The sequence below is a fragment of the Mastomys coucha genome, unplaced genomic scaffold, assembly GCF_008632895.1.
Source record: "Mastomys coucha isolate ucsf_1 unplaced genomic scaffold, UCSF_Mcou_1 pScaffold22, whole genome shotgun sequence".
Taxonomy (NCBI): Eukaryota; Metazoa; Chordata; class Mammalia; order Rodentia; family Muridae; genus Mastomys; species Mastomys coucha.
The window spans coordinates 144,869,648-144,892,293 of NW_022196905.1; the positions used below are offsets into that span (position 1 = coordinate 144,869,648).

At 42.3% G+C, this 22,646-nt stretch overlaps 1 protein-coding gene across 8 annotated transcripts in view; it reads left to right on the forward strand.

The window, feature by feature from the left end:
• Fry (FRY microtubule binding protein) overlaps nt 1-22,646 on the forward strand; it is a 407,497-nt gene that overhangs the window by 258,462 nt on the left and 126,389 nt on the right. For all 8 annotated transcript variants that reach the window (XM_031338824.1, XM_031338826.1, XM_031338825.1 and 5 more), the window contains 7 exons: nt 1,072-1,240; nt 5,559-5,651; nt 5,750-5,848; nt 8,010-8,111; nt 15,807-15,910; nt 16,413-16,521; nt 18,788-18,874. In XM_031338824.1, the coding sequence (XP_031194684.1) occupies nt 1,072-1,240; nt 5,559-5,651; nt 5,750-5,848; nt 8,010-8,111; nt 15,807-15,910; nt 16,413-16,521; nt 18,788-18,874 (763 nt within the window). The remainder of the gene's footprint in view (nt 1-1,071; nt 1,241-5,558; nt 5,652-5,749; nt 5,849-8,009; nt 8,112-15,806; nt 15,911-16,412; nt 16,522-18,787; nt 18,875-22,646) is intronic.

Consider the following 22,646-nt stretch of genomic DNA (forward strand, 5'->3'; position numbering starts at 1 on the left):
TAGTACTATGTCCAATTTCCGGAGGAACCGCCAAACTGATTTCCAGAGTGGTTGTATCAGTTTGCAACGGGAGGCAGAGGCATGCGGATTTCTGATTTAAATTTAAAAAAATGATGTTACAGGTATAATTGGTGTTAATCTGCTTTTTCAACAATACAGAGAAGTTGAGAATAGGTACTGTGGCTTTTGTATCAATCTTCAATCATCAGCTCAAACCCTAGAAGCCCTATGTATAGAAGTCTACACATAGCAGGCAGGTCATTCTTATTTATTTATTGTTGTTGTTGTCGTTACTGCTGTGGTGCCAGGGAACCAAGACTTTACCATGCTGGGCCAGTGCTGTTTGACTGAGATGCATCCCCAGTAGCTGGTTCTTTGAAACAGTTTTATCGTGTAGCCCAGGCAAGACTCAAGCTAATGGTCCTCTTTTCTGCCTCTGACTCTAGAGTACAGGAGTCTGAGGCATGTTCCAGCCTTCACCTTTTTCTCTCAGATATAATTTCAATTTTCCCATTGCTGTACTTTTCCTTCAACTTAAAATATATATTTTTCCGTAATCATTAACTTAAAATTATACAAGAGCAACAGAAAACTTCAGCAATGGAAATTGGGGTATTTTAGGCATTATTTGAGATACAGATCCAAAAATAATTTGCAGTCACTGTCAGAAATAGCTGACCCCATGAGTTGCACACAGATGCTCACTGTTGGACACTCTGGGCCCTAGGGACCTGCAAGCATTCTGGTGGTAGCTAGGCCTGAGAAAATGGACGGGTGTGTGTTTGTTTGTTTGGTATGCACAGGTTAAGAGCTAAACCATCATGAGAAGATCTAAACAGCAACTTAGCTCAGTCTGAAAGAGATAGAGAACATCGAATTGAACAAAGGAGGGAAAGAGGCCAGCTGGACTCCGTCAAATTCCAGAGGTCGGATCCTCACGATCTGACAGCCGTTGTACTTCCCCTGGTCTGAAGGGCTCCGTCACTGTGCCCAGTAACCCTTGGATGCTGGAGACCCTCATGATAGTGACTTTCTTACCTGTTAATCAGTAAGTCTTTTATGTTTTTTCAGGTTCCCTGCTGTCAAGAAGAAATTCATGGCAGAGCTGAAAGAGCTACGGCACAAAGAGCAGAGCCCCTATGTGGTACAAAGTGTCATAAGCTTGATAATGGGGATGAAATTCTTCCGAATTAAGATGTACCCAGTGGAGGATTTCGAGGCATCCCTCCAGTTCATGCAGGTGAAGTCCCCTCATGGGAGTCACAAATGTTTCCCTCATGATGTTCCTTCCACCCAAATACTGCGGCTAGAATGTGGAAAACCCACACAGGCAGTGTCTAACACGGAAAGGGTCAACAGCCAGCATTCAAAACTGCGGCATGACACACACTCAATAGAAAGCATATTTCACATTATAGAAGATGTTCATAGTACCAAGGGTTGAATCTAGAGCCTCATTCATGCTAAGAAAGCTCCCTACCACTGAACTGCAACCCTAACACTTTTTATAGAGTTTTTATTGTGTAACTGTATTATCTCTCTTGGTTGACCAGGTTGGTCTCAACCTTGCAACCCTCCTGCGTCAGACGCCCAGCTCACATTTTTGTATTTGAGTCTCGTGCTTACTAGCATGATGTAGTGTAAACTTCTTATGATGCTGGGCTATATCAGTAATGGCAACTTCCAAACCAGCCACACAGCCAGCCATGAGACCAGGACTCTTCTGTGTACTGCCATTGTAGAAAGTTGGGGGATTTAAGTGAAAGTTTCCTTTGTGATACTTTCTAATTAGATTGAATGTATTGGGGCAAGACACCATTATTAAGTCAAAGAGAGTCTGCACTTAACTATACCTATACATACACATACATATACACACACATATATATTATAGTAACATAATATAGTTTTATATATATATATATATATATATATATATATATATATATATACATATACATGTAAAATTAGCTTCTAGGTAAGTCACAAAATGCCTTAACACCAAATAACCTAATTGCCAAAACATAATTAAAACTTTCAAATCCTCTTGGGACTTGGTGGCACTTGGTGGCACCATTGACTTTGATATCACTCTGTGACTAAGTCTTAGCTGATAGTGAGCCATTGAGCCAGCACCTCTGGGTGGGCCATAGTGGCATTCACAAGCATAAGAACTTCCATAAAGGGAGAAATCTGTCTTCTCTCTACTATGAAAGGGAGTCGTAACATCTCCGACTTCTGAGAGCTCAGCAGAACTCAAGCCTCCATTCACTCAGTTGAAGGGAAATTGCCGTCTGAAGGGATTTCTCTAATGCTGCTGTTACTGAGGTTGGTGCAGATCTTCCCCGAGAGTTGAGAAGTATGAATTAGGAATACAGGTTATATGGCTCTGTGGTAGCCACAGTCAGAAAAAGACTACAGCAGTGGGTGAGGACAGGGAGAAGTTGGACTTCTGCGCCACCAGTGTTGGTAACAAGTAGCGTGTTGGAATGTAGTACAACCAGCCTTCCAATAAGTTCAGGGTTGAAAGAGACCACCACTCCAGTAGATGTGTCCAGACAAGGCAGAACTTGACCAAGAGAGTGTGCGCCAAAGAGCAATCACACTGTCAGGAAGTGCACCTGGCATTTATTCTAACACAGGCGGCGTCTTTTCCCTATTGGCTGGCGTCCAACATCACAGACTCAGCAAAGGAAAAGAAGAGGGAAGAGGGCAGCTGCTTCAGTCCATTACATTCTGGGAGTATAGCAGGGCCTGTGGGTAAACAAAGGTTTTATGGGGAAAGGCGGGGGTTAAAACATTTGCATACAAGCTGCAGATAAAAAGATGTTAATTTGTCATAAACACGAGTTTCATAGTGTTTATTACACTCCAATGGCTAAACCTCGAATTACCAACTGATCCAGCAGGCCCACTCCTCTTCTCACACCAAAGAGTGAAAATACAATCTACACAAAGGCTTGACCATGTTCATAGCAGTATTTTTTTAATAGTAGCTGAAAACTGGAAGCAGTTTAAATATCTCTGAACTTGGATTAAAAACAAAAACCATGGCATTTTCATGCAACATGGTAGTTTCTCTTAATGAGTTCCAGCTGCAACATAGATACCCTTAAAACATCATGCCAAATAAAAGAAGGAGCTTCAATCCCAAAGATAGGAGGAGAAGGCCACTGACCCAAATCATCGTGGCCAAATTAATTAAAATAAGCAGTTACTTAAAGCAGGCGTTTTATGTACCCAGGCTGCCTTTCCCTAAGATGGATTCAAGAGGTCAGCACTGAACATGAGGAAGATAAGATTTTTGTAGGTTAGGGGCAGGAGTCTTCCAAATAGGAGAATTGATAAGCTAGGGTTACGGGAGCAGAGCAAGTTAGATACAATGACCTTCTGAAACAAAGACGAGATTGCAAGGTGGTTGTAACAAAGTAGTAATAACAAAGGTAGGGTTGTAAGATGGTTATAGTAACTTTTTGAAACAAAGGCATAGTGGCTGTTTCCTAGAACAGGCAGTCCAGAACCGTTTGTAGTTAAGGTTACAGATAGGCATAGCTCTATCCTTGAGGAACACATTTAATCATAAGTAGGATACGGGCTGGAGAGATGGCTCAGTGGTTAAGAGCACTGACTGCTCTTCCAAAGGTCCTGAGTTCAAATCCCAGCAACCACATGGTGGCTCACAACCATCTGTTATGAGATCTGACGCCCTCTTCTGGTGAGTCTGAAAACAGCTACAGTGTGCTTACATATAATAATAAATAAATCTTTGGGCCAGAATGAGCGGGACCAGAGCGAGCAGAGGTCCTGAGCTCATTTCCCAGCAACTACATGATGGCTTACAACCATCTGTACAGCTACAGTGTGCTCATATACATAAAATAAATAAATCTTTAAAAGTAATAATAATAAGTAGGATGAACCCATGTCTTTATGTAAGATGGCGTTCGTGCCCAAGAAGAAGGCAGGCTGGTTCATCTCTAGAAGCAAAAGGCCACAAGTTATATGAATCACACAGTGTTCACAGTAAGCAAATTTACAACAGAATGTATCCTTGAGTAACTAGGTTGCCTAGGTTGAGGACCAGAGTGGATGCTGAGATTGGGAGAAACTGCCAAACTGTAGAGTCCCCTAGGAGGTGAGATGGATCATTAAAGAGCTGTAGGTTGGTCATAGAATGGGAATGCAACTATAAACATAGAATAAGACTAGGAACTAAACACTTTAAAGGAGTTAGTTGAATTGGTGTGTGAAACATATCTCAATGGCTAATCCATAGGGTAAGTGAAGGAGGGGTGACTATTACCTTCCTGGGTTCGAATTCAGGGCCAGCTCCTTTAGCACCTCCCTGACTCCAGCCTCAGTTGCCTTGTCTGCAAATGGTGATGTCACTAACCTTAGGGAACAGCTCTCAGGTACCTGTCAGCTATTATCTTATTCCACTCTAAGTTAACAATGCACATATCCACCAGGCTGGAGGTACACACCCTTAGCACTTGGAAGGCAGAGGCAGATGAACCTCTGAGATAGAGGCCAGTCTGGTCTCTAGAGCAAGTTCCAGGACAGCAGGACTAAACAGAGAAGCCTTGTCTTTGAGGAGAAAAAAAATCAAAATCAAAACAGCATGCATAGCTATGTATGTGAATACCTAGTTGGGAGATTATTTACATACCAGTGCAGAATAATACAGGAAAGGGGGCCAGGATCCTGGGGACCAGAGGCTCCATTCTATAAGTCAGTCAGTCTCAGGGACTTGGTAGGCTTAGGTCATTCAGCCTAGGATGAGATTTGGTACAATGGTACACTGGAGACCTTAGGAATTCCTTTTTGCTAGTATTGCTAATAGTGGTTGAAATATGGAGGGTAAGAGTTGGTGTAGACATAAACATCATAATTGAAGACAGCACCTCGAAGCCATAGGAACTCACTAATGTAAGGGAGGGGCAGGCCAACCTTCCTCTAGAATTAGTCCCCAGGCAACCAAAAATATTCTCTAGTAACCAGTAGCTTTGTAGGCAGAGAAAGTAGGGGAGTGTTCCAGAGGCTTCCTTTCATGAAGGGAAGCCTTCCAGACTTGCTTCAGAAAGGATGGGAATAATAAACACATGTAGAATGTCAGGCCCTGAAAGTAAACACTTCTGTAGGGAGAAGACTATTCCACAGTTAGACCTGACAGGAGTTTATTGCTCTCTCTAGGGATTTCTGTTTGTGGCCTGATCAGTGGCCCAGGACCTCACAGAGGGTTAAAGAAGCCATAGAAATTTTTTGGGAATGAACAAATGAATGAATGAATGAATGAATGAACTGAACCTACCAGCCAAGCAACACATGACTTGGGCCTAGGGGTATAGCTGTTAGTTCTTTCAGGACAAAGAGAAAACACGTCTTGGAAAGGCCTCTGATCCTCTCAGGCAGTTAGACCACACACGAAACCTTGAAGGCAGTGGCTTTTAATAGATCTCAGAATGAGCTGTGTACAGGATAATTGGGTTTATTTAAGTGCATTGCTCATTCGTATTGTCATCTCTGTTTCTTCCCTGTGCTCTTCTTCTGCTTTCTAGGAATGTGCGCATTATTTTCTGGAGGTGAAAGACAAAGACATCAAGCACGCCTTGGCCGGGCTCTTTGTAGAAATCCTTGTACCCGTGGCTGCCGTGAGTTGTGTTTTCATGTCTAACAACTTCTTCAACCTGGATGACACACCCAGCAGTTTCCTGAGTGGAATATTCTTATGAGTCTCTCTCTATTGCAGGCTGTCAAAAATGAAGTCAACGTCCCCTGCCTCAGGAACTTTGTGGAGAGCCTGTACGATACGACATTGGAACTCTCCTCTCGGAAAAAGCATTCCTTGGTTAGTAACTATTGGAGGAGCCGAGCATTGTCCCAAGTGGAGAGCCTGGAGCTCCTTGAGAGTAGGAAATGTCCACACGTGGGAGAACTGCCTCAGCCTCTCCGACTTCAGAGCTTGTGTTTAGCAAGGCCCATGAAGAATGGTGATAAACAGGGATTATCCCACATCCCCTCAGAGGAATTTTCTAGTCCCATGGATTCAGCTGTTTATTTAGAGATTGGCTAAACTGAGTTTCTGTTTGAATTTCTGAGAAGTTTTTCGAATCTAAAGGCTAAAGTTTATAATAACAGTTTCTCATCTCCAACCCAGGAATGAGTCTGTGCTGGCTAATTCCTATCTTGACACTCAGAATCCTAACTGAACCCAGGAGTGAGATATGACCCACAGGCAAGAGTCTCTGAAGGTTGACATTTAAGTCTTGAGAAGGCAATATAATGTCTTTCAAGTTGCTGCATAGTGAATTAACCTCTGGTTTATAAATTGGCAGCAGTGTGCCAGCTATAGTCATGATAGTGTAAGCAAAGTTCAGTAGCTGGCCACAGGCCTAGCCTATGCTAGTCTCCAAGGCCTGGATGTTCCTGTCAGGGTCTGAGCCAGCACCCAATTGTTCACCTGATAGTAGTCCCAACTTTGCTCACTTGCCTATACCCTAAGGTCATTAGGACTAATTGCTTGCATTTATTGGCCGGCATTAGAGATGCCATCAGTAGGCTCAGTTCTTCAGAGTCCTCTAAGACTAAGTTCATGTCAAGAACAGTGCTGAATTTGAATTGAGGACCATAGGAGCTCATCCATCGGCCATTGTTTCTTGCTAGTCCAAGTGAATAGGTGTATTTCCCTTTGAATCTTCCTTAGCCCTAGAGGTGTGTGCTACCTGGTTAAGCAAAATGACAGTGAGCTGTATGTATGTGCTCTTCAGATGGCTGCCTGTTGCTAGCCTTGCCATCTTTCCAGTTGCTCTGGGAAAGGGGCCCAGTTAGACAGGAAAAGCACAGTAGCACCTCTGTTTATTCCATCATGAACAAATTCCTGCTGTGGTTACATTTGTCTTGGTGGTGTTTATACCAGGACCATAAGAGCTCTTTCAGGAATCCCCCTTAATTACAGGAAGATTGCAGGAAAAGGTAAATATATATATATTTACTTTCTTCTGCGTATACATGTATATATATATAGCTTCTCTGTCCTAGCTTCTCTGTTCCTGTGGTAAAAACATTGACCAAAAGCAGAAGAGGAGAAAGAAGCATTTACTTGGCCTACAGGTTATAATCCATTTTGGAGAGAAGTCAAGGCAAGACCTGGAGGCATTAATTAACTAAGGCAGAGACCATGGAGGAATGCTGCTTATTAGCTTGCTCCCCAGAGCTTGCTTGCACAGCTACATTTTTTATATAGCCCAGGACCCATCTGTCTAGGAATGGCACTGCTCACAGTGAGCTGTGTCCTCCTGTGTAAATTAATGGTCAAGACAATGTCCCAGAGGGGCTGGAGAGACGGCTCAGTGGTTAAGAGCACTGACTGCTCTTCCAGAGGTCCTGAGTTCAATTTCCAGCAACCACATGGTGGCTTACAACCATCTGTTATGAGGTCTGACACCCTCTTCTGGAGTGTCTGAAGACAGCTACAGTGTACTTACATATAATAAATAAATCCTTAAAAAAAAAAAAGTTAGTGTCCCATAAACACACCCACAGGCCAGTCTGATGGAGGCAGTTCCTCAGTTAGGTTCCTCTTCCCTAGTGACTCTAGTTTGTGTCAAATTGACAGAAAGAACTGGCATGATAGCTGTTTGATTTCTGTGGTGGTTGAGAGCATAATCTAAAATTCTAAGTTTGCTTTAAGAGTTCATAAGTAAAAACGAAGTTAGCCAATGAACTTTCTGTATCATTGGACATGAAACAAACATCTTATATATAAATGTAAATATATATATTAATATATATATATACATATATATATATTACTAGCTGGAGTTCTAGATGATTCTATGCAGCCATCATTAGGAAGCACACAGGAGTTCTTGTGTTTGTACAGTGTGCATTTCATTTATTGGGGCCGCATGGCCACAGAGGACGAGCTGAAGCTTTGGGTGCAGTGAATATGTGTTTCCTAATCTGTTGAACTATCAGTCACCCAGTGTCCTCCACTCCTTTCTCCTCAGGCCTTCTACCCCCTGGTGACCTGTCTCCTGTGTGTCAGTCAGAAGCAGTTGTTCCTCAACAGGTGGCACGTTTTCCTCAGCAACTGCTTGTCCAACCTTAAGGTCAGTATTTCTCAACTCCACCACAGCAGATATCTTTTATGAAAAGAAAAAAAAATTGGGGGCTGGAGAGATGGCTCAGCGGGTAAGAGCACTGACTGCTCTTCTGAAGGTCCTGAGTTCAAATCCCAGCAACCCCATGGTGGCTCACAACCATCCCTAATGAGATCTGATGCCCTTCTGGTATGTCTGAAATCAGCTACAGTGTACTTATTTATAATAATAAATAAATCTTAAAAAGAAAAAAAGCAAAAAAAGAAAGGGAAAAGATTCAGTGAGCTGTTGTTAATGTTTGTGTGTTTGAAGCAAGGACTCACCATGTTGCCCAGGCTGACCTCAGATTCACACTCCTCGCCCTCCAGCCTCTCAGTATGCTGGTGTGAGCCACCATACCTTGTTACAACAAAATTCTTAAAGGAACATTTTCATCTGCCTAAAAACAAAAGAAATCCATCTGCTCTAGTAAGAATCACTCTGAAGACAGAATTAAAACCACTGTGCATATCTATCTCGGTATATAATTGTTGTCCCATGTATCTAAGTGATAGGAAGTGAAATGATTGTTATACTTAGTTGATCTGGACATGTGAAATTATCTCAGATACTCTGTGGCACCTCTGTCCCTTTTGGTCGAGGTAGATATTTTGGAAACAAAAGCTGTGTTCTGCGGAGGAATTGCTCTGGCAGAGGGCATTGTCTCCTACCATTCCTGCCTGTGATCTGTGTACTAAACTCTTACTGCTCTTGGCAAGCACAGGTGCTGGGAGATAGGATGCGTAAAGCCACAGCCCCTGGGACCAACAAGCTATAATTCATACAGTTACAATAATTGGCTTTGAAATTAACTTTGAATCAAATAGAAACATTCTTTCAATTTTAGTGACCAGCTAACACAGGGCAGCTAGATGTAGCATGACAGCAGATTCTCCTGGTGTGATGATGCATGCCATAATCCAAGCCCTCTGAAGAAGCTGAGGCAGGGGCATCACAAAGTTGAGGCTAGACTGAAGTATATATAGCAAGACCATTTTTTTTTTCAAAAGAGAAAACCAGGGGCTGGAAAGATGGCGCAGTAGTTCAGAGTGTTAGCTGCTCTTCCTAGGATCCAGGTTCAGTTCCCAGCATCCCCATGGTGACTCACAGCTGTCTGGTCACAGTTGTGACAAGTCTGGGTGCAGGAGTTCAGATGCCCTCTTCTGGCCTCTGTGGATGCCAGATACATAGGTAGTGCCTAGATACACATACAGGCAAGATACTTAGGCACATAAACTAAAATAAATGATTATCTTTACAAATTATTTAAAAAATAAAGTAAAAAAGTGGAAATTAAAAGAATTTGTCATAGTCTCACCTGTGTCCAAAGCTGTGGCTCAGCTTCCATCTCTTGCTCAGTGTTTCCTACTTTCATTTAAAAAAAAAAAAACCTAAATATTCTTGCATATGCTTATACATGTTGCCTCGTTTTGTGTGTATGTGTGTTTTTTCCTCCAAGATATTTTAATTTTGAGAAGTAGTTTAAATTAATTATGTTATTTTGCTATTTACTGTAATTATATAATAGTCTACATGGGCCTGATCTCAGCGCTGACTATGCTAAGAGCTGATTATGAAATCCAAGATTGCAATCATTCATTTCCTTAAAGTTGGCAGCGAAATCTAATAGTGGCAGGTAGAGAGTGAGGCTTTCAGGGAAAGGCAAACTGAAATGGCTTTCCAGGGTCATTGGTGGCTACATAGTGTCCACTCCCGGGATTCAGCTGAGGACGTAGCAGTGGGCTGCACCAGATAAAAGCCTCCCATTATCACTTTCCCTATTTGAGACACTTTTGCAGTCACTAATTCTAATATTTACAATGTATCTTTTAAGATATATAAAGTAGCCATTTGTTCAAAACTAACACAGGACAGTTAGTTTTTGTCATCAAGACACAGCATAGGAAGAGAGACCCTCAGCTAAGGAATTGACTTCATCAGGTTGGCCTAAGGACAAGTCTGTATGTTCCTCTTGATTAGTGACTGATTGTGGAGGGCCAGCCCACAGTGGGCAGTGCCACCCCTGGGCAGATGATCTTAGGTTCTATTAGAAAGTAGGCTGAGGGCTGAGAAATGGCTCGGCCATTAAAGGTTAGACTCACAACCAAAACTATAGGAAAGCACGCGTAGCAAGCCATGAGAGGTGAACCGGCAAGCAGCACCTCTCCACAGACCCTGCCTCACTCCCTGCTTCTGGTTCTTACCTTGGCCAGATGATAGACTGTAAGTTACAGGCCCCAAACCTTTTCTTTCCCTGAGTTGCTTTTGTTCCATGTTTTATCACAGCAACAGGAAACAACTAGGATTGAATTTATGTTTAATGATTTAGAATGCTTATAACACAGCTTTCTGGATATATTGAATTTATCTGGGGTTAAACGTTAAAATATTTTGTATGGTGATTTATTGCTGTGGCCAAAAGAGCCATTTTGGAGTTGGCCCAAGTAGTTTTTGAAACAGAGCAGGGAAGCTTACTCTGAAAATTAATGATTTCATAATTAGAATATTCTTTAGTTCTCCTGTCAAAGCTTGGCAGAAAAACCAAGTAAAGGGTTATAAACTGCCCCAGGAAGAACACAAGTATAGGCTCAGACAGTGTTTCCCTACACAGGCATTTCACATGTTAGAAGGCTCTATAAAACTAGAAGCTGTAAAATCAGGATGAGCCTGTGGGATCAATGCTATGGAGACTGGAACATGTTCCACTCTCCAGGTCCAGTCTCCAGTGTACCCCACTCTAAGTCACCATTCCCACTGTTGCTGTGACTTAGAGTGGGGTACACGGAGGAAGAGCCCTGTGTTAAATGTGGGCACTGGACAGACTTCATCTGTGAAGAGCTCGGGGTTGTATTTCCTAGAAGTCTTGTACCCCAGGAAACATAGAAGAGCTCCTTATTAGCCAAGGTAAGGGCAAGGAGTGGGCTGGTGAGATGGTTCAGCGAGTGGCCTGTAACCACCCGTAACTCCGGTTCATGGGATCTAATGCATGGGCACCTGCACCCATGGGCACGCGCGCGCACGCACATACACACACACACACATACACACACACACATATATACACACACAAACACACACACACACATACACACACACACACACACACACACACACATACACACACACACGAATCTTTAAAATATAATGAGATCCAGGTATGAGAATAGGCACCTGTGATCCCCAGCATCAGGGCACCTGAGGCAGGAGAATTGCCATCTTCTCAGTCTCCTTGCCTCCCACCTCCCATCTTGACTTCTTTCATTTATAAATTTAGTAACAGGGTCTTGTTCTATATCCCAGCCTGGGCTATATATAGTCTTCAAGCCAGCCTGGGATATAGAACAAGACCCTGGTTCTAAATTCTTGAATAAATGCTAGATTATCTATATGGGTGGTAAACTGCTAGAAGCCAATGCCCCAGTGGAAAAAGATATTCAAAAATTGCTTGATGAATTTTAAGCAGAATAAAGTCATATCATTTATGTTTAAATTGAATCCCATCTAGTACGAATTAGATGGGACTGTTCCTAATGTCATCAATACATAGAACACATTCTAACCCCCATCTTACACATTCAATAGGGATGAGATGCCTGAAGAAAACTTGGCTTCAAATGTAAACTTTACCTTGAATAGCTTCAGGGGGTTGTGTTTTCTGTTACACCAAAGGGACCAAACCCTCCCATCTGTATCCCCTTCACAGCCCGTGCTCTTAATCCCTGAGCCATCTTTCTAGCTCAAATTCTTTTTTTCTTGAACAATAACAATAAAATAATGTACCAGTGAGGCCCAGATTTTTTTAAGGGAAAGAAAGAAACCTTAGAGGTCAAGATATTCCCTTACTAAGCTGACTTGGTGGTTAAGAACACCTGCAGAGCCCATAGAAGGGATGGGAAGAGCAGGTTATAGAGTAAGTAAGAAGGGTGGCATCTGGGACCTGCTGGGCCGGCAGGATCTTCCTAGTAGAGTTTGCTAAGGCAATTTAGGGGATTGCAGAAGGATGCTATGATATGAAAGGTGCCTTACCTTGAGGTAGGGTCTGAGGTGGTCCTCGTAAGGCAGGTCCATAATGCCCCTCAAGTTCATATATCTCTGGAGGGCTTTAAATACAAATGTAACTTTTTTATTTCTTATATTTTAAGGTTATCATTTGACCATACAAAGATTAGAAGAGAGGTGACGTACTGGGTGTTGGTATCACTGGTAGATAGCACCCTGAAATGGCAAAATCAGTTAGCACTACCTACTCTCTGGGCAGAACAATAACAACTTAAGCCAACCACATTGCTGTTCACTCTTTAGGAACAATCAGAATATTTGTTTAGCACAATAGAAAATACTGTTCCTGAAGAATGAACAGATAGGGGCTAGAAAGATGGCTCAGTGGTTAAAAGCACTTCTGAAGGTCCTGAGTTCAGTTCCCAGCTCACTGCTGTCTGCTGTATTCTGAATCCCCAAACTTGGATTAGAGATACATGTGCATGCAAAGTATCCATATTCATAAAATGCATATATAAATAAACTTTAAAATAAATTTTAAAAAGGAATAAACAGCATCGTCTTTTTATTTTTTCTTTTTGGAACAAGGTCTCCTGTAGCCCATGCTAACCTCTAACTTGCAATAGAGCCAAACAGACTTCTTACCCTCTCTCTCTCCAGCCTTGTGCTCAGACTACAAGCATGCCATACCACACCCAGCTTTATGCAGTGTCAAAGACTGAACAAAGGCTTTGTGCAAGCTACTCAGGCATTCCACACACTGAATTATATTGGCAGCCTGAGTATAGTCTTTTGCATGAGAAAACATCAGTGAAAATCAGCTATCCCAAAATCACTGGAAGAAAGGACAGAGAACTGCTAAAAAGAAGTTGAGGGGCTAGAGAGATGGCTCAGCAGTTAAGAGCATTGGCTGCTCTCACTGAGGACCCAGGCTCAGTTCCCAGCACCCACAGGGCAGCTCACAACCATTTCTAATGGCAGTTTGGGGATTTGATGCCCTCTTCTGGTTTCTGCAGGTATTGCACACATGTGGTACACATACATATATGCAGGCTAATGTTTATAGACATACAATTTTTTTTAAGTTGGAATTAAACCAAAAAGCATTGAGAAAAATCCACTAGAACTAGAGACCTCAATCCACAGTCACATTGAGAAGATAGAGGCTTTCACGGTTCACAGTTCATGCTCTGGTGTATGAGAGAATTTCAGATGATATACTGTGCATTATACACACTAAAAAGGGAACTCAGTAAGGGAAAGATGGCCCCACCAGGACAAAGGCTCTCAGAAGACAGGGACTCATTCTCTCCTGCTCCCTGGTACTTGATCAAACTTACTCTGGAAAGGTAAAGTGGTGTATGCCTTCCATACCTGAGATCTTTTAACTCTTATAATGCTCCTGTGAGGTGCATGTGAGTATCACATGAGTCTCACAGACCCAGAAAGGCAGACCCAAAGAGTAAAGAGTTTCCCAGAGGCTGGCTACACCTCCAAAGCCAAATTAGAGACAGGTAGATTCAAACCCACACCAGCTGTGTTCAGAGGCAGCTTTTCATCATTATGCAAGAACACCAGAGATAGACAGTTGCTGATGTAGGTCCGGACTGCATAGTCTCATTAAATGAGAGGAGAATTTTCATGTAACTTTATTAGTTTCAACCCCATTTAACAAATCAAAGCATTGTATAAATCAGATCATTAACAAACAAAAAATATTTTAAAATTGTATATAAACAGGCACTTCTCAAAAGCTGAATCCCACCCCACTTGAAGCTAGACAAGTACATGTAACATTTACATGGAAGGGTAAGCATGTGAGAATATGAAAAACTTTTTTAAAAAAATTGCCTTTAAATATTAATATATCTGTTGCTCTTACTGTTTTTTTAAAATCTGGTGCTCGGTACTCTATTTAAGCATTGAACATGGTAGGCAGGCATTTAAACTTCAAGCTACACCTAAGCTCCTATTGTGCAATTTCTTTTTTCTTTAAATTTTCTTATAGGTATATATATATTGCATTTTGAGTTATATTCCCTATGCATACCCCATCCCTTCTACCTGTCTTTTCTCTTCCCCTTATCAATTCCCTCTGTCTCCTAGATAATCTACTTCGACTTTTATTTAATATTCACAAACTTTATGTGAACTGTATAAAACTTAGGATCACAAATGAGCAAGAACATGTAACATTTGCCTTTCTGGGACTGACTTAATCCACTCAATTTGGTTATCTCCTATTGCATTTATTTGCCTGCAGTTGATTTAGCTTCACTCCTCTTTATGGCTGAGAAGAAATCCGACTGTTATGTATCTCGTTTTCCTTATCCATTTCCCATTGCCGGATGCTATAGGGATCATTGATGTGACGCTTCTCTGTGATGTGACCAGGTCCAGTCCTACAACCTAAGTCAACTAGGGTGTGGAGTCTGGGTAAATGTACAGGCGTACTATAGCTGGGTCTGATGGTGGAACTGCTTAAAAAGTCATGAACAGTGGAAAGTAGCAGACATTAAATGCATTATGACTTTACTAATGAAATTAATACACTATTCACATTTGCATGGACAAATAGAAAAATGAATAAATACATAAAATAAGCTAAGAGCAGATACAAATACATAATGACAAATAATGATATGCAATAATTAATATTATCATATTAGTATTAATTTTATTAATGCTTATTGTATTTATGATATATTATGATAGTCTATAGCATAACTTAGTAATATTAGTAATAGAACAAACTAGGAGAAGATAAAGATACAAATACTCTCCTACCCCACCTTAAGAAACAGGAGTTAGACTGGGCATTGGTGGCACACGCCTTTAATCCCAGCACTTGGGAGGCAGAGGCAGGCGGATTTCTGAGTTTGAGGCTAGCCTGGTCTACAGAGTGAGTTCCAGGACAGCCAGAGCTACATTGAGAAACCCTGTTTTGAAAAACCAAAAAAAAAAAAAAGAAGAAGAAGAAGAAAGAAAGAAAAGAAACAGGAGTTAGAGTGGCTGGAGAGATGGCTCAGCAGTTAAGAACACTGGCTGCTCTTTTAGAGGTCCTGAGTTTAATTCCCAGCAACCACGTGGTGGCTCACAACCATCTGTAATGAGATCTTGGACCCTCTTCTGGCACACAGGTATACTCACAGATACTCATACATTAAATTTAAAAAAAAAAAATCTTTAAAAAAGAAAAGAAACTGGAGCTATTTTCTCTATGTCTAGGTTGTAGTATGGTATGTAGTACATCTTAGTCATACTACACATTCAAGAGAATAATTCAGATGGTATCAGGGATAGAAAAATCAAAACAATAACTGCATGAAAAGATGTCATCTATCATTAAAAGACCATTCAGTTCTTCTGTAAATGCTATGTGATTATACTGGTTGCCTGGCATCTCTTGAGTTTCCATTTTGGCAAAAGACAGAGCGAAGACCTCCCATGGCATTCCCCTGTCTGACTACCATAGTCATAACCATGGGTTATTTATCCAGTGAGCACTGGGAAGCAAATGGTCCAGGTGACCCAGATGGTGACATATGCCTTATATGTGCCTGCCTCCAACCCGGTCAGCCTTCCCCCACGCTTAGGGAAGACCCTTCTGCATGGGCCACGTATACATTCAACTAGTAACCTTAAACAGTTTGCATTCTGTTACAGAATAAAGACCCCAAAATGGCTCGCGTTGCCTTGGAATCTCTCTACAGATTACTGTGGGTTTACATGATTCGAATCAAATGTGAAAGCAACACTGCTACTCAGAGGTAAGGACAGGCGGGTGTGAGCGCAGGATGAGCCAGGCGCTAGAGTCAGGCTTACTCAGCCACCACACTTTGTCCCTCTGGTGTTCTCCTCTATGGCTGCCTAACCTGGCCTGGCTAAAACCTGCTCAGAGCCTGAAGGTCAGGTTATGAGAGACCTGAGGCCTCAGAACCTCACCACGGCCTTAGAGGTCTTTGCTGAAGCATCAGCCTCCACCAGGACAGGGTCTCCACAGCGTCTGCTTCTGTGCGGCATGTGGACTTCGAGGAAGGAAATAGCTGTTAGTTTCCAGCTACCCTGGGTTTTCCAAACAAGATAGAACCTCTTCCTAGAGGAATTGTGCCAATGGAAAGGACTGAGGTGGTTTGGTTTCTGTTTTGTTTTGTTTTTGTTGTTGTTGTTGTTTGTCCTCTGATACTAAGATGAAATTTGCATCATCCCCCGACAACTAGATCTCAGCCAATCTTGCTTGTTTTCTCTTTTTCGCCCGCCCTTATCTTCCAGCCGACTCATAACCATCACCACCACGCTTTTCCCCAAAGGGTCCCGTGGCGTGGTGCCCAGGGATATGCCTCTGAACATCTTTGTGAAGATTATCCAGTTCATCGCCCAGGTAACGCTCACAAATATGTCTGCAGCGGCCCCTTCATAATCAAGTAAAAAGGCCACAATGATCCTTCATCGTCCAGACCCTCTTAGAAAGGGATTGTTTCCCCACACAAGTTATTCGTTTGCTTCAAAACAGTCCATGAATATGTGAATTGCCTTTGGCCTCTAGGAAATAGACAGAGATGGTGTTGAACTGAATCCTCCAAGGTCACATGCATGGCAGTAAAAACCTTGACAACACAGATGAGGTCCTGCCTAGGTCAGTCCTAACCAGAACAGAGCAGAGAAGACTTTTGTCACCCTTGAGTCTCACTTTCCCCAGATCTCTGCTCTGTATTCCACAAGAGGAATCAATAGCTCTGATATTTGGCAGAAATTTAATCTAATTTTTAAAAAGATGATGTAGTGAAATTGAAGAGTAAATAGTAATTTTCTAATGTTTCTCTGTGGGGAGAAAATAATTTCATGGGGAAATTAGCATTTACCCACTTTATTCCTTTGCTCAAAACTATTTTAAGCACTTTACACATGAATTAGTTTACTTTTAAACAGATTCCAGTAATATTAAAGCTAGTTTGGCTGTGATTTATTATTCAAACATAGGAATTTTACTAAGATCATTTATGTGGGGGAGGGGTGGGTGGACTGAGCCCAAGACCCTATTCATACCACCCATATGCTCTACTACTGAATTGCTCCCCAAGGCTACTGTTTCACTTATTTATTGGTGTATGTTTAAGTTATTTGTTTATTTTTGAAACAATGTCTTATTATTTAACCCAGGCTGGCCTTTAACTAGCTCTGTACACCAGGCTGACTTCAAACTCATAGAAGTTCACCTACCTCTACCTCCCCCATGCTGGACTCAGAGGCATGAACTACCATATGGAGTTATCTTTTACTTTTTAAAATACTTGATGAGTACATTTTTTACCCCCACTTTGACCTCTGTGCCTTACAGAGGCACTGGGAGTCCCCTGCTCCTGCCTGACTTGTCCCAAACCAAACCCTCTACCTCAAGCTAAAAAGTATCTTCTGTCTCAGTTTCTTTATCTGTAACTCGGGGGTAGAAATTTTTGCCCAATATGCCTCAGAATATTATATGGCTGAAGGAAATCATAGTCATGAAAATGCTGCTGAAGTACAGTTGATATTGATATAAAGATGTATGGTTCAGAGCAGAGGCTGTTTGGAAAGCAGCATCTCTCTCTGTTGTGGCCAATGAGAGAACTCTTTAATATGTATCCTTAGAGAAAGTGCATTCCTTACCCTGCAGGTGAAAAAATTCATATGTGCTTTGACTATTCTGAAATATTGTGTATAAAATGAACATGTCGTATCTTAGTTGTCAATAACGTGTAATATACACCACCTTAAATGCTCTGTCTTATGTGTTAATTCTTCTTGCCCCTTGGGTTTGATTCTTATAAAGAAGCCAGAGGATGTTTTCAATGTTAAAGGATAGAGGAAAACAGTCATTTTTGTAGTGATACCATTGTCTTAGTTAGGGTTTCTATTCCTGCACAAACATCATGACCAAGAAGCAAGCTGGGGAGGAAAGGGTTTATTCAGCTTACACTTCCACATTGCTGTTCATCACTAAAGGACGTCAGGACTCGAACTCAAGCAGGTCAGGAAGCAGGAGCTGTTGCAGAGGCCACGGAGGGATGTTACTTACTGGCTTGCTTCCCATGGCTTGTTCAGCTTGCTTTCTTAGAGAACCCAGGACTACCAGCCCAGGGATGGCACCACCCACAATGAGTCCTCCCACCTTGATCACTAACTGAGAAAATGCCTTACAGCGGGATCTCATGGAGGCACTTCCTCAAAGGAGGCTCCTTTCTCTGTGATAACTCCAGCTTGTGTCAAGTTAACACACAAAACCAGCCAATACAACCATTAAAAATATATTTCACAGCTGAGTTTCAAAAAACTATCAACATTTATCACACAAGCAGGAAGAACCTAGGTAGGCTGTTTCAGGTTCAGATGCCCAGGTGTCTTGTTGATGTGGTATTTGCTTCTGTACCTCCAGCCTCACTGTGCCCAATGAGCTGATTCTGTGTGTTGCTGCATCATGGTGGCTCCCTGGACAGTTCTGATGCCCCTGATCTTCCTTCGGGGGCTCTCCATGACCCATAACACTAAGCAATAGCCCTTTCTGAAGCCACCTGTTTGCTGCATATGGTGAAAGCTTGCATTTTTTGTTATTCTTGGCATTCCGTGTTTTTATTTTATTTTATTTTCTCCCCCATCCCAACCCCTGCCAGGAACGTCTGGACTTTGCAATGAAGGAAATTATTTTTGACTTTCTTTGTGTGGGAAAACCAGCCAAAGCTTTCAGTCTCAACCCAGAGGTATGAATGACTCTCTATGGGAACAGAGCGCAAGCTCACAGAGCCTTTGCTCTGAAAGTCTCAGGGCTCCAGTGGGGGCGGGGCTTCAATAGGGCGGGGCTCCAATGGGGGCGGGGCCTTCTCAAGAGTTTTCTGTTTGTTTCAGCTCGGGTCCAGATTTGAGCATCAGTTTTTCAGAGATAAAATTTGAGGTGAACTGGTTGAGGATGACCCAGTACCCACGTGCTATGGTCCTCTCTTCTTTTAAAAATGGAATTACTCCTCACTTCAAAGTCTGTGTTGAAACAGATGCGTAAATGCGGTAGTGGAGAGATTGCTACAGCACAACAGAATTAGGAAACAGAAAACAAGCACGTGGTGCTGTGGCCACATCCCAGCTTCCTACACTCATGGAATGCTTGGCTCTGCAAATGAGTGGCAATCCAGTCTTATGCTTTAAAAAACACCTTCAGCCAATAGAACCCCACCAGCCCAGCTGCCTCTCTACAGCCCTTATTCTATACAATGATTGAAAGAACACTGGGCCAAAAGCCAGGAAGCCAACTCTGCCACTTGTCACGGGGCTCTGCTGCTTTTCTAAGTGTGACCTTTACGTCTGACTCTCAGCTATCACGCTAGTAAAATGGACAGAGTACTTTCCTAGGTCCCTTCACGGAAGAGTAAGTCTGGACGAAAGCATTGCAGACTGAAAGGGCATGAAAGGGAGAAGGAGGAAAAAAGTGAAGCAAGGGAGAAGAAAAAAGTCCCATGCCAGAGAACAAATATCTGAACACATATCTCTGTCATCTGTAGTATACTGACTCCTTCATTCCATCATTAAGGAAATCGGTCCAAAGGACAGAGGCCCAGCATAGCTTGTTAGCTGTCCCAACCCACCCCTGCATCCTCTGCCCCTTCCCACCATACCCTGCATTGTCTGGTGGCTGATGACCTCATAGGTCTCTAGAGTGGCTGCTGTCACAGTCAGCAGGTCAGCAGGAGGTCAAATCCAGGGCCAGACGGAGGCCCCGAGCTGAACAATAACAGACTTCTCTTGCTGGTGACATTCTCAACATCGTTTTCATTTCTCAGTAGTTATAAATCTACTATTTTAATAATTCTCAGAATTACTGGGTTACTCAGTAATACTCTGAATTATTGTTGTCCTGGTCAGGGTTTCTATGGCTGTGATAGAACACCATGACCAAAAGCAAGCTGGAGAAGAAAGGGTTTATTTAGCTTACACTTCCACATCCTAATCCATCACTGAGGGAAATCATGACAGGACATCAAACTGAGCAGAAACCTGGAGGCAAGGACTGATGCAGAAGCCATGGAAGGATGCTTCATACTGGCTTGCTCCTCATGGCTTGCTCAGCCTGCTTTCTTATAGAACCCAAGACCACCAGCCCAGGGTGTCCCCACCTACAACAGGCCAGGCCCTCCCACATCAATCACTAATTTAAAAAATGCCTATAGACTAATCTTTTGAAAGCATTTTCTCAGTTGACACTCCATCTTCTCCAGTCCCTCTGGCTTGTGTTATATTGACATAAGACTAGCCAACACACTTGTCTAAAGCGAACATCTCTGATGCAGCTTCTGTGCTGTGTATGGTCACACTCACCTGTTATCTCAGTCCTTTGGAGACTGAGGCAGCAGGATGGTGAGTCTAAGCCCAGACTGGCCTGCATAGCAAGACCCTGTCCTAAACAAGCAGAGCATTTACAGTCACCACTACCTGTAACATTTATCCTTGGGTCTGTCTATGAACTCTTCATCCAGTCAATGGCTTGTTGGCTAACCCAACTGTGAAGAGCAGCCAAAATTGTAGCTTAAAGGGAGAATCCAGTAGGAAAAAAGATTTGAGTCTTCTGCATCTTTTGATCTTTATTAATGTCTCCTAGTATAATTTATTCCTTGGGTGTACATGAGCACATGCTTGCATCATGGTATGAGTGTGGAGGTCAAAGGACACCTTGAAAAGTCAGTTTTCTCTTTCTACCACATGGGTCACAAAGCTCAAACTTAAATTGCCAGGTTTGGCAGTAAGCATCATTGCCCACTGAATCAGCTTGCCATCTCCCTTCCATGCCTCTTCCTCTTGTAGGGGAATAGAAGCTTTTGCCTATTAGTAGCTGACATTTATAAGCCATCAGATTACACACATCTAGCATGGCTCCAGGGAAAGGCCTGCCTGGGGCAGAGAGGTAATGAAGAAAAGACAGACACGGAGGAATCCAAGACAGAAATGTGGGATCTGGGTGGTCTGGGCTCTTAACTAAAGAAGCCACAGCATTCTGGAAGCTCAGCATGTTTATTACAGAGTTGAACAGCGAGGCAGGGTTATAGCATGCAGCTGGACAGAGGGAACAGGGTTATTACTTACAGATAAACAAGGAGGTAGCTGGATGAAGGGGAGAGGTTTAGCTCTCAGTAAGAGCAGCCTCTGTAGGGGAGCAGTCTTCAGGCCATAAACATCCAGTGGGGAGAAGACTATAGTAGACATGCTCTGTGCACACTGTCAGTACTCAGTCTACTGAGGAAGTCTTTGCCATTTCCCTCTGATCCTCACTCCAGGGGTGGGGAAGGGCTTGCATTTCTCCATGAGTCTGAGGCTCTAGGGTCTTTGAAATGGCTAGCTCATGTACACACACACACACACACACACGCACACGCACACACACACACACACACACACACACACACACACACACACACCAACCTTTACTTGGGATTTAACTTTGGGTTTCTTATTTCCCTATACAGATCCCATTCAGACACAGGCGTTCAGTGGTCAGTAAACAGAAGTTAGTGTTTACTAAGAGTGATAAAAATGCTGCTATTGGGTACAGTTTCTTAGAGAACAGAACAAGATTGGCCTATTGTGGCTTGCTTATCTGTTGATTGTGTGGTTCTATAGGGTCTCACAGTACTCTTGAACTTGCTGTATTGCTGAGCATGACCTATCCCAGCCTCTGAAGTGCAGAAACTATAGGCTAACCTCAACATCCCTGACTCCATGATGGTTCTTAAATAATATTTTGGAATGGTTTGTGTAACAAGGCTCAGAGACCTACAAGGTTATCCTAATACCAAGTGTGTTGAGCATAAACTCAGCAGTTGAATAGTTTCTTGATAGTTGTCTCACTGCGTTTGGGCCTGGTATATGTACTGTATACATGTCCATCATTGTGAGATGTGACATATCTGCGACATGAATTTCTAGGCTGTCAGTTTCTCTCTCTTTTGCCCTGACCTAAAAGAACATGGAATTAGAGGTCCTACTCAATGCTGGAGGCAAGAAAGGAAAAATAGTGCATGCTGATAGATTGGAAATTGAAATATAAAGCTGTTTTTATTCATGGGCAAATATTGTAGAAAACTACAAAAAAGCTGTGCTTGGCAAGACACACCTATAATCCCCCAGCATTTGAGAGTTGGAGGCAAGAGGATCTCCTGATCATCCTTGGTCCATGGTCATCCTTGATTACATAGGGAGTTCAAGGCCATCCTCAACAACGTGAGACCCTGTAACAAAGAAAACAACATTAGTACAAACAAAGATATCACTAATTAAAAAAGGAAAGAAAATACCAATTGATTTGGAGCTGACACATGACTTTAAGAAGTTTGCAAGATACAAAATAAATAATATATTTGTACAATCTAATAACAAATAATCAAATTAAACAATTTACAGTATTGATGAAAAGCAAAATACCTGGCAATAAAACAAAATATGCACACTACTTTTTATTGCAAAAAAAATTTTTGAAAGAAGACAAAGACC